Genomic DNA, 27209 nt, shown 5'->3' with positions numbered 1-27209 from the left:
AAATGAACCACCATGAAGCTTTGAACCAATTGACTGCAAAGCCTTATTGTTTCAAAAATCTTCATTTGGCCATCACTGCTCCCTTAGGGGAGACCGTCAACCTCTGCTGCCACCTGCTGTCAACACTGTTGTCATCCAACATTCCTCCTAGCATGCATTGCGGCACTAAAGATGTAAATAACAATCAAAATTCATGTTCTGTGCTAATTATTTCTTCAGTTAAAGTTCCAGTTGTTTCATTAATTGCTAGCTATTCTATTTGGTAACGTTTTCTTGGATAGTGGTTCCATAATACTGTCATAATTATTACATGACACTGTCATAAGCATTATTGAATGCTTATAATAGATGTCGGTTAGTGTTATCCAGCAAATTATCTCACTTTTGAATGGACGTAAAAGATCTGAGCTGGACATAAATGGACTTCGTGACATAATATGCCACATGACACATATTGACATCTGTCATAAGCATTCAGTAATGCCCATGATAGTGTCATGTCAAAATTATGACTTTCTTATGACAGTCTTATGATGCCGCTGTCAAATAAAGTGTTACCTATTAACCCAAATAAATCATCAAACAAGCCGCACTGGACTATAAGCCGCAGGATTCAAAATGAGGCGAAAAAGTAACGGCTTGTAGTCCGAAAATTAGGGTACTGTTTTTGTTTATTATAACAATAAATCAGCAAAACGGCATTAACATTAACATTCTGTTAAAGCGATCCATGGATAGAAAGACTTGTAGTTCTTAAAAGATAAATGTTAGCACAAGGTACAGAAATTTTATATTAAAACCCCTCTTAATGTTTTCGTTTTAATAAAATTTGTAAAATTTTCACTCAAAAAATAAACTATTAGCTCGCCATTGTTGATGTCAATAATTACACAATGTTCATTGTGAAACAGGCTGAAACTGTTGTGTCAGGCTGAAACCCATAAAATCAGTCGCACCCAAGCGCCAGCAGAGGGCGACAAAACACAAAAGAACACAACAAGTAGAAATGACACTGCTGTCATTTTAATCTGTTTGAGCGGGGCATGAGCGTTAATTGCGTCAAATATTTTAATGTGATTAATTAAAAGAAATAATTACCGCCCGTTAACGCGATAATTTTGACAGCCCTAAAATAAACCAATCTATTGTGATAAAACAACAAAATTGCAATAACTGCATTAACCATCAAAGTGAAGTCTAACTGTAATTGTAGTCTTGAAACAAATCTGAATAAGGAAAAACATTGCAATAAAATAATGCAAACTGGTTCAACTTGAGAGTAGCTGAGATCTGTCATGACAGAACATCGTTTCAATGATATCTGGCGCAATCTAGCGACATGAATGGGTATAATGTCTAGACCGGGAATATAAGACGACCCCCACTTTTTCCAGACTTATTTCAATGCAAAAAACACAGGCTTTTTTTCGGCCCAATACGGTAGTTAATTTGCAAATAATGATTTCCTGGCCATGTATGGATTATTGTGCTGAGATCAATGTTATCATGAGCCTTCTATAGTAAATCATATCGTATCGTGAGGTACCCAGAGGTTGGTACAAACCTAAAAGTAAAGACAGTGAGCGGTCTGTAGGATTTGTGACTGGAATTACTACTCAGGTTGCTTCCCCAGAAGTCATTGCTCCAAATATTGGTCAAGGGTGTTGCTGGCTTCAAGTCCTGTTACACATACACAAAACATCCATATTTACTTTTAGTTCATCCATGTACTGCATTTGTCATTTGTATTGACATTTGTATTGACAATTGAAAAAAATTGGTCCATTCTGCAAGGATGATCTGGCAACTGCAATCAAAGAGATGAAATTGATGAAGAGTCCTCGTCAAGTCCATGCCTCAGAGACTGCAAGCTGTCATAAAAGCCAGAGGTGGGGCTACTAAATACTAGAGATGTGTTTTGATTGTTATTTCTTTGTTTGTTTCTCATCATTTCATATTTTTTTCCTCAGAATCGATTGATTCCATATATATTATCCGGCACTTGCTCGATAAAAGTAACATTTAATGACCACCACAATGTTTTTATTCATTTCTTTTAGTGTTTCTGAATGCTAAAGAGTTGCACTTTTGAACTAATCCATTATTAGTCCCAAGCTTTTTATCTGAGTTTGTTCTAATGTGTCTGAGTGAGTGCTCGTCCGAGACTGGTGATTCTATACTTTTTGCCAGGGGTTGTACAAGGGCATTGGTTTGCATAGGGACAGTAGGGACATAACGCTACCAACTTTTCAGGATGCTCAAATTGTCCACACCAACCTTTAAGCAACCTTATATGCTTCATGAAATGAGTTCAGCTATACAAGTAATTTAGATTCTAGTCTTCCCATATGTTGTATGGATATAATTGACCCTACCATTGTTAAGTGAATTATTATGTTCAAACTAGGGCTGCAGCTATCGAATAGTCTAGTAATCGAGTAATCGACTGAAAATTCTATCGATTAATCGAGTAATCGGATAAAACAAATATATTTTTAGGTGAAGAGCAATTATAAATATACATGAGAAAACAAGACATTTCATCTAATCTTGAACCATTTTCAGTCAATCGATGTCTTTATTTTCGATGTATATTGTTTGAAAACAGCCAACAATTGCATCTCAGATGTAACTAGAATTTTTAAAAAAAAAAAAAAGACTAATTCACTGCTTTCACTCAAAAAACTTTTAGATCTTATTAAAAAAAAAATATATATATATATATATATATATCTTACCTAAAAATGCCGTTACGCTTGATAACACACATCACTTAAAAGTTAGGATTTTTTCCCACGTGTTTCAATTGAATTTCTCTTTGTGTCAAGCCATTTTTAAGTTCTAGTTAAGTTTTAAGTTAGTCTAAACTGTAAGTCCTGATAGGATTTTGAGTTTTTGCACTGTTCAAAATAAATGTATGATACAGGCTGTATTGGAGCACATTAGGGACCAGTACTACTTGGTGTTTTATCCAGCAATGCCTACTGAGCTAAAATTGATAGTTAGCATGATTAAGTTTTTATTTTACACCCTCATCACTCCACAATGCTATGTTATGTTAAAGCCTGTATGTAAGACACGTTGGCCACGCATCGACAGTGGTCATAATTAATTGAAACCTAGCCCTCCGCACGGCTAACGTTACGTGAGCTAGTAGCGACAGTAATGTTAATCTTATTTATTAGCGCTTAGCGCTCTTTATTAGTGCTTAGCCCTCTACTGCTTTAAGATGGCGGCTGTTTACTAACGCTGCACAGACGCGGCCGAGTCTGTCATTTCGCATCTAGTTCAACATACATGTGATCTCTATGAGACGCATCAGACGCTACCTGTACCAACGTAGCATCGTGCGGGCTAGTATTTAGCAACGTCGGCGTCGTTTGTGGCGGCTGTCGGCTGCAGTAAGTTTTTTTTTTTCCTTCTTCCTCTCTGCACGTGACAGCGTGTTGTCCCGCATTAAAAGTAGTCCGAGCAAAACGTGATGCTTAGAGCTGTCAAAATAAACGATTACTCGAGGTGAATAAAATTACTCGGATCAGTTTTTAAACTCGAGTTGCTCGAGTACTCATTTCAGCTCTAGTTCAAACTGACATTTACCCCTTTTTCACTTGCTGAATGCGCAGGTCCCTTCCCCCCTCCCCCTCCCCTCAAACGCATGTTTGATATGCTGAGGATTTGACTTGCTCACACATATAACATGTTGACAACTGCCGCCTCCTCCACCCCCTTCGAACACGGGGGGGATATTAGAAGTTAGTTTTTTCGGCCAGCAGCAGCCACTAGGGGTGTGCCATCTTAGGCACTGCACGATTCGATTACGATTCATGGGGCTACGATCCGATTATTGAACGATGATCTCGGTATTGGCAATAATCGCGGTTATCGCGATTATCACGATTATCGATGCATCGTACATTACTACTTAACACAATAGCCAAACAAATTTATGTCCAATATTTATTCAAAATATCCTAATGATTCAACAGGAACTATGGAAGCGTGCCCATACACCAAAAAGCTGCTCTTAAGCTGCTTTTTTATTTATTTATTACAAGAAAGTGCAAAAACATTGCATTGCAATCGTCATTTTAAAGGGAGTCCTTATTTCTCTCAACAATACAATAAAATTTACAGAGGGGGAATGAATTCCACATTTTCTGGAAACAAAGTGTCCTTAGAAATAAGACTTCTTTTAACCAATATACTTTGTTTTCACAGAATTCTTTACTATTATGCATGTGTTACCGCTGTACTTAATCGTGGTTTTACACGTTCTGCATATGAAATACATGTTAGCGAATTAGATCATTAGCTTAGCGCTCGGCGTTAACTATTAACGTGTCAAAAACAACAACAATAAAGGCTCAACAGTACAAGAGGGTGTACTCACCTCTTTTAGATGCACACGGGTCTAAGCAACACACTCAGGACATTTTTCAATTTAAATGCCTTAAAACTACTGCTGGACATCTCTCTTCCACTCTTGCTCCAAAAAAATAACTTGCGCACAAAAACACGACCACCGGGTCGCGCTTCTGTTCCAGTCTGTCTAATACACAAATTTATTTTCCAGTCTTTTAAAAAGGAGTAAATCTCTCTCAGTAACCGGCAGCATCCATCATAACAGTGACCAGCGGCGGACATGTCTTGAATTTCGTTCTGCTACGAGCGGCTGCCAGAAAGTTATGAGGGAAAAACATCGTTTTTGAACCTTTATGAATCGTTATCAAATCGTCACGTGTCGAATCGCGATCCATGTAATACTCGATTTTTTGGAACTCCTCTAGCAGCCGCTGTAAGTAATTTAAAAAGACACCAATGTTGTGGAGGTGGGAAACACACTACTAATTTTGCTACTGAAAGTCCGACCTGCATCACAGTTAGAATAACATTAAACTGTGTAAACTTGCTAACCTGCCATACTTGAGTAGGAAGCTGCTTAGAGAGAAGTGCCCTTCTGTTCGTGTTTTTTACTGTTAACGTTAATTAAACTGTGAGAAATGTAGTGAACTCTGCTGGAAATTATAAAACAAGAAAAAATGTTAGCAAGAAGCTGCTTACAGAGAGACGGGTGCTGCATAACCTCATATGTTGCTCACACAACAAAACATACACACAACATAATCATAATTCACAATGTACATTAAAAATGTTTCTTTTTTTGGGGGGGGGGGGTCGATTATGGTTGACGTAATGAGCACCCCTGGCTTAGCGTTTCAATTATTAGTTTCATATTAGTTAGAAATGTAGCCATGATCCCAGTTTACCCAATTTGGACTTGTTAATGTCTCTGCCCCAGCAAAAAGTGTATATGCATGTTATGCTGTAATATCGTCCCTACCAATGTTGAGACCAAACCTACACCCTTGTATACATTTTAATTCTATTTCCATTATTCCAAATTTGAAATGTTATGTACATAAAATTACTATCTTTGTAGGTAATCAAAGAAGTGCAGAGGTTAAATACTGTACCTTGTTATTAATGATCGCCTCGGAATCGTCAAACACAAACTCCCCATCGTAACTATTAATGAAGCAGAGAAGTGCCACCAGACCAACAGTCACCTTGGCCTGGATTCGACCAAGCCTTGGTAGGGGTACATCCTGATCCCAGTCAATCTCAGACAATGCCATGATTCACCAGCACCTGGTTCATCCCTTGACATCGTCCAAATCCCCGAGGACCACTTCATCTGTGAGCTTTAAAAAAACACAAACAACCAAAACAAATTAGGAACGAGTGGCAGCCAACAACGGATTGTTCAATTCTCACGTATTTTATTGTACCAAGTGACCAATTTCATTTTTGCTAGTTTTAAACTAATGTCCAATATAAATTCAAACACATAACATCAAAACTTTCTTTTGAAAACGATATATACCTGCAAGAATTATCGGGAGTAATACTTACACGCTGCTGTCGTGCTATTTAGCATTAGCATGTTTCGTCGAAGGTTGCTATTCCTAATATCAGTCGGGAGGTCAACCCAGCAAGCAGTTTTAACGATGTATACGTATGTGTGTATATGTGAAATGTACAAGAATACTTTATTTAAAACCCTACAGGCAACTGTGAAGGGAATCCTCGTCGAGGAGCAGACATTATGCTGTCGAATGTAAACAAATGGACACGCTCTGACTTGACTTACTTCCGCATACGTCATATCACGTGGCTGTTTTCAACCAATGGCTGGCTTCGTTGTGGTGTCCTGCGGCTGCATTCAAGGAAGGTGGGAAATCGGACCTTTCCAACCTCCGACCAGGAAAAATATGCACCCTCGAGGACCCTGTCGAGGGTGTAGAGCTGGTGTGCGTCTGGTGGCCAGGCCCGTATCCATTGGGCACAGCCCGAAAAGGCAGCGTGGGTCCACCTTCGTTTGGGATCACCACCTGTGGGAGAGGCCAAAGGGGTCGGGTGTTCAGTAATTTGGGAGGCAGCCTGGCGGTCCTATCCCCAGCTACGTAAACTAACTTTCTGTTTCTGTATAGTATAAAACACAGGGTCTTGCAAAGGCCGATGAAGGGGCAGGTGCTCATAAATCAAAAGGGGCACATGAACAAAAATTGAAAACACCTTACAACAACATAACTTCCACTTGATCCAGCGTTAAAGTATAATTGGCTGTGACTGTGACCAGTGTTGTTAATTTTACTTTTAAAAAAGTAATTAATTACAGTTACAAATTACTTCTCCCAAAAAGTAATTGCGTTAGTAACTCAGTTACCTGAATGTAAGCGTAATTAGTTACTTGGCAAAGTAACTAGTGATAATTTTCATGTTTAAAAAAAAAAAAAAAAAAAAACAGGTCACACAATGTGAAGTTTAAAGGGTTTTAGGGACAATAGTGGGCTTTACACTATGCTATGTGTGGAAGTCATTGAAAGTGAATCAACCGTTAAAGTTGTTAAAATTGCTCCCGTTATTGCATTAGTTCCCTTCTGTCTACTTTCAACATGTGTAAGTTTTAAAACTGTTTCATCGTTTAAAGATAGATTCAAGTCAAGTTTTGCCGATTTAGGAGCATTTTAGATTTTAAAAAAAATAAATAAATAAATTACTTCGGTTCGCTAGGAAGGATCTCTACATCAGAGCCTTCCTGAGAGGTCTACTGCTTTAAGATGGCGGCTGTTTACTAACGCATGTAGTCCTTAAAACATGTTGCCAATGCAGCCATGTCTGTCATTTGCATCTAGTTCTATAATATGTGATATCTACCGTATCATGTGGGCGTAGTTGGTAGGCTATGGCTACAGTCAGGTATTATTGGAGCCACTTAGCATCGCGTTTGCAACGGCGTCTTCCCCACTCCTGCTCTGCTCTCTCGTCTCCGTGAGTCCGTCTCTCTCAGACTTTTTTTATTCAACCAACTTAGTTACGCATAGTAACGCACGCCTTTCCTGCCTCAGTAACGGCAACGTCGTTGCCAAGATGAGAAAAGTAATTAATTAGATTACTTATTACTGAAAAAATAGCGCAGTTAGTAACGCCGTTATATTCTAACGCTGTTATTAACAACACTGACTGTGACAGACTTTAAATGGGGGTGGGGGTGATTAGAAATCAACACTGTCATCAACACTTTCTGGCTGTGACTCAGTCAGTCTTTGCCTCTCCCTTCAACCTTGATATCAAAACTTCCTTACTCAACCTGTTGTTCATCTGAGAACACTGAGCCACCATCAGCACAGTTTTTTTTTTTTCAAAAATATTATTTCATTATTGGAGGAATTAAAAATGTGTACCTTTCACGATAACGTTGCATTAGTGTTTTGCTTTAAGGAAGACTGCATTTCCCATGAGGACCAACGCACACCCACAGAGTGTCATAAAATCATGATGGTCGACTGCAGATGGATTAAACAACATACAACAAGTAATAAGGTAATAAATCGAGTTGTGGCTAAACAATAGCATATGACGGTTAGCAACCGAGTAGCTTAGTGTGGCTAACCGTCACGCCAGCGTGTGAAAGCCGGGCCGATGTTTATTCTAAGCTGTTGGACAGCAAACTCCATTTTATTTACTTACTTTATTCTCGGTTTCTAATGAATATTACATAGAAGTACTTATTTAAGAGCAGCATTCCAGAAAACTTGAAAGCCAAAATCAAAGACTGAAAGTAGGAATCTGAACTTTCTCGTCTCTGATCACAGCAGGCGTCACAATCACGTATTCTCCGTTGTGTTGTTTATTAATAAAATTGGTTGTACATAAAAACCTAAGTTCATATTTGGCGGCTTTCTTCCATTTGTTTATGAGGTTTCGCCGGTCCCTGAACATAGACAAAGATACCCTTGTTGCCCGTAGAGAACAAATCTCTTTGATTGTGCACGTTTAAATACAAAAGAATTAATGAAATATGCATATGTCACCAGCCCCTGGTGTGGTGATCCATTGGGCTTTTGCATGAAGTTGTTGTGATGGTAAACTTCAAAGTCAGTCAATGACATGCATTATTTTTCTTTTTAAACTTTCACTTTACTATTACTCAGAGTCAGTGTAGTAATTAGATCATTCGTAAACTATAACAGGGTTTCTACAGGTATCAGAAAATCTTATTTAATGCTTTTTAATGCCAGGTTAAACAAATTTTATGCCCATGCTGTTTTCCGAAATTTCCAGGTTTGCGGTGAATCAGTAACAGGCACACTTTTGCAAAATAGACAACGTTTATTGATTAGAAAATACAGAATAAATGTGATTTATTGATTACAATCCCACAAGAGCAAGCAAACAAGTATCAACAAATGTCAACGATGACGCTAGATTTGAGTTTGCAACCCCAGAATCCCTGCGTTACCGTTACAGCAAAACGAAATGTCCCTTAGCAATGAAAATCGCTTACCGTGACAAATGAGCGGGGAGCAAACACACTCCGGTAAGGCGGCGAAGGAACAAAGCCAGGCGATCTGTACGTGACCCGCTGGCGGACTTCACAGGTCGCCCGGAAATGTCCGGTTCTTTTAGGGACTTGCCCCGCGGATGCGAAGAGGCCAACCTCCGTCTCCGAGCGGCGCGGCCCTGCCCAATGACAAACATTAAAGCTACTTTTGGTTCAGCCCCCTTGAAAAAGGGCTTTTCACATGGGACAAATGAGATGTGCTGCAACAGATGCAACAAATGGTAAATATTATGGGTGCAAAACAAGTTATCTCTTGAGATTCCCTTCTAGCTATGGGATCCAGGCGTGTAACTATGGGACCCAGGCGTGTAATAAAACAATACTATGGTGCAAAACAAGTTATCTCGTGAGATTCCCGACTCAAGCGTGTTAAGGATCCGCGAATGCGGAGAAACGACTGGACCCAAAACAGACAACAAAGAGGATGCGTTCGGGGATTTATTAATCACAAAATTAAAAAACACGTGAACGCGGTAACAAGGGAATAACAAAAGGGGTCCGTGACAAAATAGGTCGACGGGGATCAAAAAAACGCGAAAACTGAGCGGAGGGCAGAGCGCCAAAAGACAAACAAAAATACACTCAATACCTGCACAAGGTAGAGGATCACAGAACTAAGACGTCAGACGAACCAGAGAGCAAATACAACGCGACTCGAAAGCAGTATATGTGGATGGCGACCAGCAAGAAAATATCTCGGCGTTCTTCTCTTGGATGGCCTGCGTTTATATACTATCGCTGATGAGCAGGGATTAGCTGCAGGTGCGACGCCGGCACGCCCCCACAGCCGGCTCTGCAACAAAACAAATTCTGACCAGCGGCGGAACGTGACAGTACCCCCCCCCTCAACGGGCGCCCCCTGGCGACCCACCTGGTTTCCCGGGACAGCGCGCATGAAAGTCGTGGATGACCGAGGGATCCAGGATCCAGGAGCGGGGGACCCATTGCCGTTCCTCAGGACCGTAGCCCTCCCAGTCGACCAGATATTGAACCCCCCTGCCCCTTCTCCTGGAGTCTAAAATGGACCTCACTGTGTAGACCGGGTCACCGTCGATCAGACGTGGAGGCGGAGGAGGCGATTCTGGGGGACATAGTGGGCTGGAGGAGACAGGCTTCAGCAGGGAGACGTGGAAGACCGGATGGATCTTGAGGGACGGAGGGAGCGTTAGCCTCACGGCCACCGGGTTGACCACCTTTTCCACCTCATACGGTCCAATGAAACGGGGACCCAGCTTCTTGGCGACCCCAGCAACGTTCAAGTCCTTAGTCGAGAGCCAAACCTTCTGGCCCGGCTGGTACTGAGGGGCCGGTCTCCGGAAGCGATCAGCCAACTGCTGGTTGCGCACTGCCGTTCTCGAAAGTGCCGCACGAGCGTCTCGCCAGACTCTATGGGCTCGTCTCAGGTGTTGTTGCACCGACGGAATGGAGACATTCGACTCCTGAGTAGGGAACACAGGAGGCTGGTAGCCATATGCAGTCTTAAAAGGCGACATACCTGTGGCCGTGCTGATGAGCGTATTGTGTGCATATTCCACCCAAGGGATATGGTAGGACCAGGAAGACGGGTGCTGGTGGCAGACGCACCGAAGAGCAGCTGCCAGATCTTGGTTTGCCCGCTCAGTCTGGCCGTTCGTCTGAGGGTGGTACCCTGATGACAAGCTTGCTGTAGCACCCATGGCTTTGCAAAAAGCTTTCCATACGCGCGACACGAACTGCGGCCCCCTGTCAGACACCAGGTCCGATGGAATGCCATGGATGCGGAAGACATGCCTGACGAGTATATTTGCAGTCTCTAGAGCGGTAGGCAGCTTGGGCAGAGGTATGAAGTGTGCCATCTTTGAGAACCTGTCGACAACAGTCAGCACCACGGTCTTTCCCCGGGAGACAGGAAGACCAGAGACAAAATCCAAGGCAATGTGGGACCATGGACGGGACGGAATCGGTAGTGGGCGCAGGAAACCAGAGGGGGCACAATGGGATGCCTTGTTACGGGCACACACTGAGCAAGCAAGAACAAATTCTCGGATCTCGTCTTTCATCCCAGGCCACCAGAACTTCTGGGAGATGAGGAACTGTGTCCGTGAGACCCCTGGGTGGCAGGCAACCTTCGAGGCGTGTCCCCATTGTAGGACCTCTGATTTGTGTTCCTGAGACACGAATAGTCTGTCCTTTGGGCACCCGACTGGTACAGCCCCGTCTTGTAAGGACCTGGCGACCTTCCTCTCCACCTCCCACTGCAGTGCTCCCAACACACGGACTGCAGGCACAATAGGCTCCGGAACTGACTCATGGTGGACAGGGCTGAAGATCCTTGACAAGGCATCCGGCTTGGTGTTGCGAGACCCGGGGCGGTATGTAATGGTAAAGTTGAAGCGGGTGAGGAAGAGGGCCCAGCGCGCTTGACGGGAGTTCAGTCGTTGGGCTGCCCTGATGTATGCCAGGTTCTTGTGGTCTGTAAAGATTTCGATCGGCTCCGATGTTCCCTCCAACCAGTGCCTCCACACCTGTAGTGCCAGGACGATGGCCAGCAGCTCCCGGTTGCCGACGTCGTAATTTTGTTCAGCGGGACTGAGACGACGTGAGAAGAAGGCGCAGGGGTGAACCCTCTGGTCGACTGGGGAACGCTGAGACAGGACCGCCCCCACTCCTGAATCTGAGGCATCCACCTCAACAACAAACGGCAAATCAGTATTAGGGTGAGTGAGAACAGGGGCACACGTAAAAGCTTGTTTTAGTGCTACAAAAGCAGCCTCGGCCTCTGGGGTCCATTTAAATGGAACCTTTATGGATGTAAGCCTTGTCAAAGGTTCGGCCTTCTGACTGTAGTTGCGAATGAAGCGCTGATAGAAGTTGGCAAACCCGAGGAACCTTTGCAAGGGCTTCCTTGATGTCGGAGAAGGCCACTCGACCACAGCCTGTATCTTTGCTGGATCAGCTCTCAACTGGCCCTTCTCCACAATGAACCCCAGAAACTGGACCGATCGTGCATGAAACTTGCACTTCTCAGCTTTAACATACAAACGGTTCTCGAGCAGCCTCTGTAGGACCAGCCGAACGTGCTGTCTGTGCTCGTCGAGGTCTCTGGAAAAAATAAGAATGTCATCTAGGTATATAAAACAAAAACGGCCAATCATATCTCTAAGAACGTCATTAACCAGATTTTGGAACACCGCCGGCGCATTAGTTAGTCCGAACGGCATAACCAAATATTCAAAGTGGCCCCTGGTGGTGTTAAACGCAGTCTTCCACTCGTCCCCTTCCCTTATCCTTACCAAATGGTAAGCGTTGCGCAAGTCTAGAGTCGTAAAAACCGTTGCGGACTGCAAAGGTGCAAACGCCGAGTCCAGGAGAGGGAGGGGGTACTTGTTTTTAATTGTTATTTCATTCAGGCCCCTATAATCAACGCACGGTCGGAGCGATTTATCCTTCTTATCAATGAAAAAAAAACCCGCCCCCAAAGGGGATTTGGACGGTCTGATTAGCCCGGCCGCGAGAGACGATGTTATGTACTCATTAAGGGCCTCCTGCTCCGGCTTGGACACCTGATACAGTCTAGAGGAGGGCAATTTAGAGTTGGGAATCAGATCAATGGAACAATCATAGGGGCGATGTGGTGGAAGTGACTGTGCTAGGTCCTTGCTAAAAACCAACTTGAGGTCATGATATTCACTGGGTACTAAAGACAAGTCAATTGGTGTTGGTTTACGAGACACAAATGCTCCCGGGGAAGCTGAGGCCGCACGCAAGCAATGAGAGTGACAATGGACACTCCAGTTATCTATTCTGGGGACCTCCCAGTTAATGTCTGGATTATGCTGCTTAAGCCAGGTTAAACCAAGAACAACCGGAGCCAATTTGGTGGGCATAACAAAAAAGGGCCGACGCTCACTGTGGTTACCAGATACCACCAAGGTGAGAACGTCAGTCTCATGTGTTATGGTTGAAATCAAGTCTCCGTTAAGGTCCCGTACCTCCCGGGGCTCCTTCAATTTAATTAGAGAACCACCAAGTGTGTCTATGACTGAATAATCCACGAAACAGTCATCAGCCCCCGAGTCGACTAAAACAGTTACCTTGCAACTGCGCTCTCCCCCCGTAATAATCCCTGGTAATTGTAGTCTCGTGTTCTTGAGCTGTTTGGCAGTCTTAGTAGCCGTGTGCGGGTACTCACATTGAGGTGGTGGTGTGCCACTAGAGGGGAAAAACCTCGCTGCGTGGCCACTGTCTGATGTCGGTACCTGGGCAAGATGGCCGCCGGAGGCTGCACGGGGATTCGTGGGGCAGGAAGCGACGTGATGGCCAGGTTCTCCGCAGTACAAGCAGAGCCGCGATGCCATGCGTCGGTGGCGCTCCCTTGCGGTGAGTCTCTTCCCGCCGAGCTGCATAGGTTCCTCGTCAGTCGTTGGCTGCCATTCAGGGTCCGACGAAGGAAGGGAAGCCGGACGGGAGACAGCAATGCGCGCCGCTGGGGCAGCCCTCCCGATGACTGCATTTGTTGACCGGCCGTGCCACTCGACGCCTCTCTCGCGCTCTCGCTCTCGAAGTCGATTGTCCAAACGTACCGCAAGTCCAATAAGGTCCTCCAAATCCGCTGCTTCATCGCGGGCGGCTAGTTCGTCCTTCACAAGCGGATTTAGCCCCCTCCGGAATATACAGCGTAAAGCTGCGTCATCAAAGCCGCTCTCCGCAGCGAGAATGCGGAATGAGACCGAATAGTCTGCGACGGAAAGTTTGCCCTGAGTTAGGTCTAGCAGGCGACTGCCAGCCTCCTTACCCCGAATGGGGTGATCGAAAACCCTCCTCATCTCCCCGACGAATTCAAGAAAGGAGTTACGAACTTCGGGGTACTGGTTGCTGATTGCCATGGACCACGCTGCCGCTTTTCCGGTTAGGAGGCTCATAACGAACGCTACTCTGGATCTATCTGAGGAGTACGTGAGTGGTTGTTGGTCAAAAACTAGTGAACATTGATGGAGAAACTGCCCGCACGAGCCGGGTTCCCCCCCATAGCGTGGCGGGTGCGGAATGTTTGGCTCACGCAACGGAATGGAAGCCGGGGCAGACGGCGCCACGAGGGGAACGTGCGCAGACGCCGCGGTCGCAGGTGAAGCGGAACGGTAAGCGCAAACCTGATCCACCCGTGCCTCAAGAGAGCACATATTAACTGTAAGGGCTCTTATCGCCGACATGATCTCACTTAAAACAAGATCGTGCGAGTTAGCGTTCTGTCCTGGCTCGCTGTCTGCAGGGTCCATAGTTATGGCCGAGATATTCTGTTAAGGATCCGCGAATGCGGAGAAACGACTGGACCCAAAACAGACAACAAAGAGGATGCGTTCGGGGATTTATTAATCACAAAATTAAAAAACACGTGAACGCGGTAACAAGGGAATAACAAAAGGGGTCCGTGACAAAATAGGTCGACGGGGATCAAAAAAACGCGAAAACTGAGCGGAGGGCAGAGCGCCAAAAGACAAACAAAAATACACTCAATACCTGCACAAGGTAGAGGATCACAGAACTAAGACGTCAGACGAACCAGAGAGCAAATACAACGCGACTCGAAAGCAGTATATGTGGATGGCGACCAGCAAGAAAATATCTCGGCGTTCTTCTCTTGGATGGCCTGCGTTTATATACTATCGCTGATGAGCAGGGATTAGCTGCAGGTGCGACGCCGGCACGCCCCCACAGCCGGCTCTGCAACAAAACAAATTCTGACCAGCGGCGGAACGTGACAAAGCGGGTCTCCTAACTATGGGAACAAGGTGAAAAACAATATAAGTTGTTCACAGACATAAAAACAATAGAAGTTGTTACAATCTATGTCACAGAAGCTATCATACATCACAAAAGCATAATGCAATATTTTCCCCCATCACATGCCCAACTGCTGAAAGTTTGACACACACACAAATTGTACGTGGAGTTGTCCAATAATGACTTTTTAACCGATATCCTGATATTGTCCAACTCCAAAAATCGGATACCCAGATTAAAACCGATATTGATATATGCAGTCGTGGACTTAACATTATATGGCTAATTGTATTGTGATGCCCCACTAGATTGTTTAATAATGATAAATGTAACAACTTTAAGGTTTTCCAATGAACATTCTGTCAAAAAAATAAGGAAACAACTTCAACTAAAGGTAAGCAAAAAGTGTCTATATTGCACCACTATATTTATTGTTGAAATCAAAACATATCAAAACAAATGTGCAAACATCACTTTTATGGATATTGGCCATTAAGGCTCTGTCATACACTTCTGGCCAAAAGTATTGGCACGCCTGCAACTCTGTCAGATAATGCTCAATTTCTCCCAGAAAATGATTGCAATTACAAATGCTTTGGTAGTAATAATCTTCATTGATTTTACTTGCAATGAAAAAACAAAAAAGACAATGGGGGAAAAAATTGAATCATCATTTTACACAAAACTCCAAAAATGGGCCGGACAAAAGTATTGGCACCCTTTGAAAAATCATGTCATACTTCTCGAATTTGTGTAATTAACAGCACCTGTTACTTACCTGTGGCATATAACAGGTGGTGGCAATAACTAAATCAACTTGCAGCCAGTTAAAATGGATTAAAGTTGACTCAACCTGTGCCCTTGTACATTGAGCATGGAGAAACGAAAGAACACCAAAGAACTGTCTGAGGACTTGAGAAGCAAAATTGTGAGGAAGCATAGGCAATCTCAAGGCTACAACTCCATCTCCAAAGACTTGAATCTTCCTGTGTCTACCGTGCGCAGTGTCATCAGTAACTGTAAAACCCATGCCACTGTGGCTAACCTCCCTGGATCTGGACGGAAATGAAAAAAGTGACGAGATATTTCAATGAAAGCTGTCCTGCAGTCCGAGGGTAACACAGTGTCAACCCGTACTATCTGTCGGCGTCTGTGATGTGCTGCTTTTGGATGCAATTTCCAGTCAAATGGTAACAAGTGGAGTGACGTGAGTGGTCAAGGTGGACTTATTATTTTTTTGTGAAGTGATGTGCATAAGTGGAAGCTTCTCCCCATTTTGGTCCCTGTATGCTCGTATCCTACCTACCACGCGTTACAACTGGCGCCCGAACATTTTTCCTGGATCCTCAGTCAAGTAAGGGATCCGTCTAATTTCTGGATCCGACGGTCCCACTGCGGCTGCAATTTTGGTTTGGGATTTTGGGATCAGTCTATTTTGTGGATTCGACGGCCTGATCGCAGTTGCAACATTGCCATGAGATCGGTGTGATTCCTGGATCTTCGAGCGAGTGAAAAAACGCGGATTTGGATTACTATTGCTATCTTGACTATTCTTCGTGGGAGTTTTCCCCAAATCATACCAAATAATTAAAGCACTATGGCGCACTACAGTGACGACAGTGACTCTGACATGGACCTTACTTTTATGTTGGAGTTCGTCTGGGAACGCATGTGTGCGTACCGCTGAGCTCCCGAGTGACGTGTGGTCAAGGTGAAAATATTATTTTTTGTTTGAATAAATGTGCATAAGTGGTAGGGGTGCACGATATCCATTTTTTGAAACCGATATCGATAACTTCCTGCTCCTCAAGGCCGATACCGATACGATAATCGATAATATATATATAATTTTTCAATGTATATTCACCTGAGTTTTTGAACACCTGTAGGTCAAAAATACTAGTGGTTGATTCAGCTTAGATTTTCCTTTGACCGAACCAGAATTTGCATGATGACATGAACATTATTATAATGAACAAAACAAAGACAGTAACAAAACTTTGCATACTGGAAAAACAGGAGTGGAAACAAACGCACAAATCCCAATCCAACACCGTGCCAAAATATTAATAGGGCCGATAATATGTTATCGGATTTATTGGGCTGACGTCATAATTCCTATTATCGAACCGATAATTATCGTGCACCTCTAATAAGTGGAAGCTTCTCCCCTTTTTAGTACTTTTATGCATGTATCCTACCTACCACGCGTTACAATGTACAAGACATGGATTACACTCGATTCCAGGATTTGTTCCTGTCAAACTGTTGGCTTGTACTGTATGTAAAGCATACGACAGCTCTGGACACTAACAGTCTACATAATTATACTGGGATGAGTTTGAAAACGCAATATGTTACCTTGGCGATCTGCCAACAAAAACCGGTGTTCTCAACAGCATACACTCTCTGCCCCGTTATCATTGAGACGCACTTGCAGCGAGTACATCACCAGTTTTGCCCAATTCTTCTCTTATAAGGTACTGTATTTCCTGTTCTCATTTTGCCTTTGCTGCTCGTCTTGCGAACGACCGACAGTGCTGTCCTGCTCTTCACTTTTCCGATCTGGTTCAAATTGGAAGGGCAGAACCGACGACATGTTGGGGTAGCTAAGAGTGACACGCTGGAAGTTCGGCCCGGTGACGTCACGCACTGCGACGTAACAAGAATGGCAACCTATAACTTAAATAATTTTACAAATTTTATTAAAACGAAAACATTAAGAGGGGTTTTAATATCAAATGATTATGACTCATACTAATATTTATCTTTTAAGAATTACTTGTCTTAAAGATCGAGGATCACTTTAAGGCCATATTGCCCAGCCCTAGTGTGTATATGCATGCACACCTGCACAAGAGGCCAGAACCTCTCTAACCGGAGACACTTATAGTGATCAACACATCTGAGCCAACTAGTCACAAGTAAAACCTTCCACACTTTCTTTATTATTTCTACAATATTTTATAAATTTTTGTGATATTAAATGCGCTGTATTTTGTGGGTCAACCATTTTTGTATTTTTTTTTTTTTTTTGGGGGGGGGGGGGGGGGGGGACAAAGCGTCATGTCGCCCAGGGCACCATGTAAGCTTGGAATGCCACTGCATACACTTAGCCAGTATTGCATTAGTATTTTATTTCCACTTTATAAGAGACAAGCATATCACTTTTTAAGAAGCTGTGCAAAAGTACAAATTGCTTGACAGTAGAATGCTGATTTTGCATTCATCCATCATTATTTTTAGAATATGTCACTTCATTGGACATCCAGTTTGACTCTTGAAAAGCAGCTTTCCCTACCTGCTGCTTTGCCCCTCATTAATGTTCGCTATTCTCCATGTTCCTCGGCTGTAAAGGCTGCAGTGACGCAACTCTGACCAGGACGAACTGACTCGCTCGCTTTCACAGCTCATTAACGAGGGAGCGGCTCACAGGCTTTCCTCGAGTTGGCTGCGGTGGACCATTCATCTCGTCGCCGTGTGGTTGGGAATAAATGTTACGGCAACCGCACTGGACTTGCAGTACATGTAACCAGGGGTAAAAGTGGCTAGAATTTCTTGCCGGAACTCCCCGACGTGAGGGTCACCACAGAGCCAGAAATTCTATTTATTTTGGGGCTGTCAAACGATTAAAATTTTTACTCGTGTTAATTACAGCTTAAAAATTAATTCATCGTAATTAATCGCAATTCAGACCATCTATAAAATATGCCATATTTTTCTGTAAATTATTGTTGGAATGGAAAGATAAGACACAAGACGGATATATACATTCAACATACGGTACATAAGTACTGTATTTGTTTATTATAACAATAAATCAACAAGATGGCATTAACATTATTAACATTCTCTTAAAGCGATCCATGGATAGAAAGACTTGTAGTTCTTAAAAGATAAATGTTAGTACAGGTTATAGAAATGTTATATTAAAACCCCTCTTAATGTTTTCGTTTTGATAAAATTTGTAAAAATTCCAATCAAAAATAAACTAGTAGCCCGCCATTGTTGATGTCAATAATTACTTACACAATGCTGAAGCCTATAAAATCAGTCGCACCCAAGCGCCAGCAGAGGGCGGCAAAACTCCATAAAACACAACATGTGGGCATTTCACTTTACTGTCATTTAAACCTGTCTGAGCAGGCCATGTGCGCTAATTGCGTCAAATATTTTAACGTGATTAATTAGAAAAATTAATTACCGCCCGTTAACGCGATAATTTTGACAGCCCTAATTTATTTATTTTATTTGGGGGGGGGGGGTGGCATCAAACCTCTTAAACTACTGAAATGCAAAGAAAACAATTTTAGCACAGTTATTTCTGCAACACATGCAAAAACTGATTTTCATTCAAAATTGTATTTTTTCAATGATTTGCAAAATAAAAGTTAACAAAAACAGCAATAGCTTCAACCTCCATCTCCTAATTTGTATTTTCCCTCATTTCCTTACACACCAAATGCCAAATCTCAATTTTAACTCCTTAAGACAGTGCTTCTCAATTATTTTCTGTTATGCCCCCTCCAGGAAGACGTAAACGTTCTGCTCCCCCCCCCCCCAACTCTCTGATGCCACTGTAAATCTACTGTAGTATCATCTGTCTATAAAATTCTTATTAATATAAGTACACATCTGCATAACATTGTGTCATTTTTAATATTAAAGACGAAAAAAAGTAAAAAAAAAAAAAAAAATTTTTTTAAACTAAAAATAGAGTCAAGATACATCTTTTGACCATTTGACACTGAAAAAAAATAAAATAAATAAATAATCATAAATTCAAATTGATTAGCAACATTAACTTGAGAGGACAACATGCCAAACTATCAGACTAAAATAATAATAATAATAATAGAACAAAAACAACAGTGTCATTGGACGGAGAGACAGTTTTCATTTTTGCTGCACGCAGTATCAGCTCCATTGCTTTGGTGTTTGGTTATTTTGCATTGAGCAAATTGGTATGCCTCCTTATGTGATGCTGACAGTGCTCGCTGGTTTACTGATGTAACACTGACAAAGTGGGACGATTGTTTGCAATATTTGGCACGTTTTCACTGGGGAAAAAAAACTATTCCTGCTGTCCGCTGCGAACATTTTCAGACTAAGTAAACAGACTGGTCTTTCCACGTCTCTCACTGTACTAAAAGTCAAAGCCAAAAGCCAAATGCTACATATGCTTCATCATATTTCTTCATCTTAGCTTTTCATATCTCTAGTGCTCTTTGCTGTGTTCTCTTGTTTGGTACAAAAATACTGCGTTTATGCTGAAAATGAGAGCGCCACTGCCACCCACTCAGCGGATGTGCAATTACACTTTATTCTAATACGGCAAAAAGGTATGTTCCCCAAGGTCACATGCGCCACCCCCAGCATCGCTCCGCGCCCCCCTGGGGGCGCTCGCCCCAATATTTGAGAAGTACTGCCTTAAGAGCATAGGATGTATATTGAAATTGAAATAATGTAAATTGATGTAAACATTTACTTTTTTTTTTTGAATAGTAAAGATATAAGTAACATCCATCCATTCATCATCTTCCATATACTGTACATTCAGAAAAATAAGTACAAATGACTTATATCTTGCAGTGTGAAATGGAATATATTTTGAGCTTCGCGCATTAACTTTATTAAATCATGAGGAAATGAATAAGTAGCCTAACATAAATGAACAAATATAAGTCCAAAGTGCACATTGACAGCTAAGATGTTCTGAACTTCCCCATTAGAGCAAATAAAACTAATTATGATAAATAAGCCTCCTCAACATTTCGTTGCTCTTAAAGATTTGATCCATTTTATGTTGCATTGCCCTTTTTTTGTCGCATTAATTTTTTTTTTTTGCTGTTCCAGAAAACATGCACATTTGAACCAATCAGAGCTAACTATCTCTGCTGATCACAGGTCAGTATGTCAGCCAATTGAACGGATAAATGAGTCCAGACGTTTTGCTTTGCTGCGTGCATTCGCACAACTCAGATAACTGCAGCAGCTGGGGAACCCTCCATGCCGTCCATGGAATAAAATAAATAATAAATATTGGTGGAAACGGATTAGGCTACACAAGCACTTTATTACGGTTGTTGTTAACACTTGTGTATGTACAGTGCCTTGCAAAAGTATTCGGCCCCCTTGAATCTTGCAACCTTTCGCCACATTTCAGGCTTCAAACATAAAGATATGAAATTTAATTTTTTTGTCAAGAATCAACAACAAGTGGGACACAATCGTGAAGTGGAACAACATTTATTGGATAATTTAAACTTTTTTAACAAATAAAAAACTGAAAAGTGGGGCGTGCAATATTATTCGGCCCCTTTACTTTCAGTGCCGCAAACTCACTCCAGAAGTTCAGTGAGGATCTCTGAATGATCCAATGTTGTCCTAAATGACCGATGATGATAAATAGAATCCCATGTGTGTAATCAAGTCTCTGTATAAATGCACCTGCTCTGTGATAGTCTCAGGGTTCTGTTTAAAGTGCAGAGAGCATTATGAAAACCAAGGAACACACCAGACAGGTCCGAGATACTGTTGTGGAGAAGTTTAAAGCCGGATTTGGATACAAAAAGATTTCCCAAGCTTTAAACATCTCAAGGAGCACTGTGCAAGCCATCATATTGAAATGGAAGGAGCATCAGACCACTGCAAATCTACCAAGACCCGGCCGTCCTTCCAAACTTTCTTCTCAGACAAGGAGAAAACTGATCAGAGATGCAGCCAAGAGGACCATGATCACTCTGGATGAACTGCAGAGATCTACAGCTGAGGTGGGAGAGTCTGTCCATAGGACAACAATCAGTCGTACACTGCACAAATCTGGCCTTTATGGAAGAGTGGCAAGAAGAAAGCCATTTCTCAAAGATATCCATAAAAAGTCTCGTTTAAAGTTTGCCACAAGCCACCTGGGAGACACACCAAACATGTGGAAGAAGGTGCTCTGGTCAGATGAAACCAAAATGGAACTTTTTGGCCACAATGCAAAACGATATGTTTGGCGTAAAAGCAACACAGCTCATCACCCTGAACACACCATCCCCACTGTCAAACATGGTGGTGGCAGCATCATGATTTGGGCCTGCTTTTCTTCAGCAGGGACAGGGAAGATGGTTAAAATTGATGGGAAGATGGATGCAGCCAAATACAGGAACATTCTGGAAGAAAACCTGATGGTATCTGCACAAGACCTGACACTGGGACGGAGATTTATCTTCCAACAGGACAATGATCCAAAAAATAAAGCCAAATCTACAGTGGAATGGTTCAAAAATAAACGTATCCAGGTGTTAAAATGGCCAAGTCAAAGTCCAGACCTGAATCCAATCGAGAATCTGTGGAAAGAGCTGAAGACTGCTGTTCACAAACACTCTCCATCCAACCTCTCTGAGCTCGAGTTGTTTTGCAAGGAAGAATGGGCAAGAATGTCAGTCTCTCGAGTGCAAAACTGATAGAAACATACCCCAAGCGACTTGCAGCTGTAATTGGAGCAAAAGGTGGCGCTGCAAAGTATTAACGCAAGGGGGCCGAATAATATTGCACGCCCCACTTTTCAGTTTTTTATTTGTTAAAAAAGTCTAAATTATCCAATACATTTTGTTCCACTTCACGATTGTGTCCCACTTGTTGTTGATTCTTGACAAAAAATTACAATTTTACATCTTTATGTTTGAAGCCTGAAATGTGGCGAAAGGTTGCAAGGTTCAAGGGGGCCGAATACTTTTGCAAGGCACTGTATATACACCGTGTGAGGTTCGGCTCAAGTATTTTAACTTTTTATGTTCCTTATCCGATGACTCGATTATTTGAACTAAATAGTTCGTCGATTAATCGACTACTAAAATAATCGATCGCTGCAGCCCTATTTCGAATGAACGAACGTTCCCAGTCTACATGGATAGGGCGTCGAGCACCGTCAATGGCAGCCTTTGAGTTACCTGAGACACTATTATGGTGGAAGAATTTGGTAGTAACTTGTGGGTTCCTTTTTTTATTTTATTTTTTTTAAACATTGACACCTTTTTAAAACGATATCTCGATTCTTGCCAGGAGCATATTGATAACCTTTTGGGATACAAAGTATCACGATATATCACCATTTCGATATTTTGTCACACCCCTACTACACAGGTAGTCCCCGGGTTACGATGCACTCGACTTGATTTCGGTGATTTCGACTTTACGACGCAGGAGTCTGAAAGATCAACAAATCTTAGCTACCTCTTACATTCCTAACCATAAAAAGGGACAAATTCTGCAGCAGGATGGTTCTCCATCGCATACTTCGATCACTACCCCAAAGTTCTTCAAGGCAAAGAAGATCAAGATCCTCCAGGACTGGCCAGCCCAGTCACCAGACATGAACATCATTGAGCATGTCTGGGGTAGGATAAAAGAGGAAGCATGGAAGACGAAACCCAAGAATTTGGATGAACTCTGGGAGGCACGCAAGACTGCTTTCTTTGATGTTCCTGATGACTTCATCAATAAATTGTATGAATCCTTGCCGAAGCCCATGGAAGTCATACAAAATATTGGATTTGGATCTCACAGCAACACTACTTAATTCGCTTATGTTTTGTAACATATTTTTGTATTTGAAGTACTTTTTTTTTCAATTTTCACACTACTTTCTGTAGGCGACAAAACTTTTATCTTGCCAAAATTTGAACTTAATGTCTTCTTTTTTCAGTGAAAGAAATACATTTCTGTACATTCGACATCATTTGGGAGGGGCTTAGTTTTCATATGAGCCATTTCTGAAACCTATTGAATCATTAAAAGTTAGGTTATTAGTCGGGCTGTCAAACGATTAAAAATTTTAATCGAGTTAATTACAGCTTAAAAATTAATTAATTGTAATTAATCGCAATTCAAACCATCTATAAAATATGCCATATTTTTCTGTAAATTATATATATATTCTGTAAAATAAATTGTTGGAATGGAAAGATAAGACACAAGATGGATATATACATTCAACATACGGTACATAAGGACTGTAGTGGGCATTTCACTCTACTGTCATTTAAATCTGTCTATGCTGTCCTTACTCTGAAGCGTCTACTTTTTCCAAAGCTAGACAGCTAGTGAACGACGCCTTAATAATCATACTTCTTCCTTTTTCATCTGATTTATTAATAAAATAGCCTCAAACCATTGTCCTCTTTAGACTGTCGTAAAACTACAAAAAAAAAAGTACACAAGCATTGCATTAGCAACAACATTAGCTTAGCACGCTATACAGGTTCACTAAACATAAATAAAAAGCGTCTGATACAAAAAATAGAACATTTCGCTTACTAACATAATATGTACATTCTTTACAACAACCATACTTACGGACAAATCTTGTCCAAGGATCATATAAGCACAGCATTACAACGTAGGCGTCAGCCTGAGACGTCGTGCAGCCATTTTGAACTAGCAAGAAAACAATAAACCATGTCGCAAAGCGACCACAAGAGTTCGCTGTTAGACAGCACAAAAAGCCTTGCTGTAAAACTTACCAAAAGGCAGAATACTGTCTGAGCGGGACATGTGCGTTAATTGCGTCAAATATTTTAACGTGATTAATTTTTAAAATTAATTACCTCGCGTTAACGCGATAATTTTGACAGCCCTAGTTATTAGCAATTGTTGCTACAAAATGGATAAGCGACAAGAGTTTTGTCAGGGACTGTAGACGTAGCCTTAGACGACTCCTCCATCTGCCAAAGGATTCTTTCTTTCTCCATGTGAGGCCGAAAGACAACCAGGTGGAGATGGTGATCTGCTCTGATAAGGGCTCTCGCATCAAGAAGAGCACCTGGGGGACCGCGGTCCATCGCGGGATCACCAGGCAAGGCCCTCTGCAGGAAGGCATCTGATCGGATCAGATTTACATTTTGCTGTCCTGACACATGTGCCGACCGCACACTTTTTACTATTATCTATATAGCGATGGGTTTGCTATCTCAAGCCAGGTCTTACCCGCTAAATCTTATACAGTGAGAAAAATAAGTATTTGAACACCATGCGATTTTGCAAGTTCTCCCACTTCTAAATGGTTTGAAATTTGCATGGGGAGTGCTCGTCCAGTGTGAGAGACATTCTAAAAAAAATACAGAAATCTCATTGTATATAAAACTGTATTGGCCTGAATATAAGACGGCCCTGATTATAAGACGACCCCCTCTTTTTCAAGACTCAAGTTTGAAAAAAAGACATTTTGAACACAATTTTTATACAGAAAAAAAAATTACAGTACATCTGAAACAAATGATTATAACAATATGTTTGAGAGAAAAAGCATGTTATTTTGCCTCATTCAAATCTTAATATCTGAACATTTATATACAGTGTGGCAAATAAGTATTTAGTCAACCACTAATTGTGCAAGTTCTCCCACTTGAAAATATTAGAGAGGCCTGTAATTGTCAACATGGGTAAACCTCAACCATGAGAGACAGAATGTGGGGAGAAAAAAAAAAAACAGAAAATCACATTGTTTGATTTTTAACGAATTTATTTGCAAATCATGGTGGAAAATAAGTATTTGGTCTATACCAAAAGTTAATCTCAATACTTTGTTATGTACCCTTTGTTGGCAATAACGGAGGCCAAACGTTTTCTGTAACTCTTCAGAGCAGTGATGTTTTGGGGCTGTCGTTGGGCAACAATGACTTTCAACTCCCTCCACAGATTTTCTATGGGGTTGAGATCTGGAGACTGGCTAGGCCACGCCAGGACCTTGAAATGCTTCTTACGAAGCCACTATTTTATTGCCCTGGCTGTGTGTTTGGGATCATTGTCCTGCTGAAAGACCCAGCCATGTCTCATCTTCAAAGCCCTTGCTGGCGGAAGGAGATTTTCACTCAAAATCTCTCGATACATGGCCCCATTCATTTTTTTCCTTTACACAGATCAGTCATCCTGGTCCCTTTGCAGAAAAACAGCCCCATAGCATGATGTTTCCACCCCCATGCTTCACAGTGGGTATGGTGTTCTTCAGATGCAATTCAGTATTCTTTCTCCTCCAAACACGAGAACCTGTGTTTCTACCAAAAAGTTCTATTTTGGTTTCATCTGACCATAACACTTTCTCCCAGTCGTCTTGTGGATCATCCAAATGCTCTCTAGCGAACCACAGACGGGCCTGGACGTGTACTTTCTTCAGCAGGGGGATACGTCTGGCAGTGCAGGATTTGGCGGCGCATTGTGTTACTGATAGTAGCCTTTGTTACTGTGGTCCCAGCTCTCTGTAGGCCATTCACAAGGTCCCCCCGTGTGGTTCTGGGATTTTTGCTCACCATTCTTGTTATCATTTTGACGCCACGGGGTGAGATCTTGCATGGAGCCCTAGATTGAGGGAAATTATCAGTGGTCTTGTAAGTCTTCCATTGTCTAATAATTGCTCCCACAGTTGATTTCTTTACACCAAGCATTTTACCTATTGCAGATTCAGTCTTCTAAGCCTGGTGCAGGTCTACAATTTTGTCTCTGGTGTCCTTCGACAGCTCTTTGGTCTTGGCCATAGTGGAGTTTGGAGTGTGACTGACTAAGATTGTGGACAGGTGTCTTTTATCCCGATAATGAGTTAAAACAGCTGCCATTAATACAGGTAACGAATGGAGCCTCGTTAGACCTCGTTAGAAGAAGTTAGACCTCTTTGACAGCCAGAAATCTTGCTTGTTTGTAGGTGACCAAATCTTTTCAAGTCGGAGAACTTGCACAATTGGTGGTTGACTAAATACTTATTTGCCCCTCTGTATGCTCGTCTGACAATGTTTATTTGAAATTGTTGAAAACCTTGGTTTACTTACTTGTTTTGGAACTAAAACTTTAATTTTGCAGACGAAAACATTTTGAGTAACTGTCGACGAAAACACGACAAAATTAGTTTTCATTAACAAAAACTAGATGAAAACAAACAGATTTTGAAATGACTAAAATGTGACTAGGACGAGTAAGTATTTTCATCTAATAGACTAAGACGAAGATTAAAAGAGCTGCCAAAAACAAACTGGTTACTACCCACCTCTGGTGTATGGCCACTATTCATCACAAAGTGTGCACATGTACTTAACGTTATAACAACTCTTGCCTGCCTTGAGCCAGACACAGATATTAAGTCCTGTCCTATTCCATCAACTTAACCCTTCGCCTCCACAGGTGTCTTTGGCCTCTTAAATGACAGAGCTATCACAACACATCACGATTTAGAGTGGAAGAGTGGCAGCACCCAGCCAGCAGCTTGCCCGTTGTAAGCCCCTGGGCAGGAAAATTGAATGGATGTTTGGATTATCTGATATATGCCCAGCAACAACTTCCATCCAAGAGGTCAAAATACATAGTGGTAGATTTGTTGAAAAAAAAAAAAAGATGTGTGAGACCTGGTCTTCAGTGTGATCCCCGCTGTTGCCAGTGATGTTCACAAACGTGTTGCGCCTAAAACCTTCTTGTCGCTACAGCACCCCTTGGGCTCCGGGTTGATTGACAGCCTGTCACATTATCTTACAGAAAGAGAGCGATAGTAGTGATACTAGAGTAGTGCAGACACCCT

General features: G+C 42.1%; 1 protein-coding gene across 4 annotated transcripts in view; it reads right to left on the bottom strand.

Moving 5' to 3' along the window:
- Positions 1 to 6168, bottom strand: part of tmtc4 (transmembrane O-mannosyltransferase targeting cadherins 4) — a 46218-nt gene extending 40050 nt beyond the window's left edge. For 2 of the 4 annotated variants that reach the window (XM_057852621.1, XM_057852618.1), the window contains exons 1-3: positions 5914 to 6161; positions 5475 to 5702; positions 1565 to 1680 (exon numbers count right to left, since the gene is read on the bottom strand). In XM_057852621.1, the coding sequence (XP_057708604.1) occupies positions 1565 to 1680; positions 5475 to 5636 (278 nt within the window). In that variant the 5' untranslated portion in view covers positions 5637 to 5702; positions 5914 to 6161. Of the gene's footprint in view, positions 1 to 1564; positions 1681 to 5474; positions 5703 to 5913 lie in introns of those variants that run through there. The other 2 variants (XM_057852619.1, XM_057852620.1) reach the window with 2 other exon arrangements.
- Between the last annotated feature and the right edge of the window lie 21041 nt (positions 6169 to 27209).

The sequence above is a fragment of the Corythoichthys intestinalis genome, chromosome 12 (assembly GCF_030265065.1).
Source record: "Corythoichthys intestinalis isolate RoL2023-P3 chromosome 12, ASM3026506v1, whole genome shotgun sequence".
Taxonomy (NCBI): domain Eukaryota; kingdom Metazoa; phylum Chordata; class Actinopteri; order Syngnathiformes; family Syngnathidae; genus Corythoichthys; species Corythoichthys intestinalis.
The sequence above is the reverse complement of the archived record's forward strand: the minus strand, read 5'-3'. Positions and strand labels throughout refer to the sequence as shown.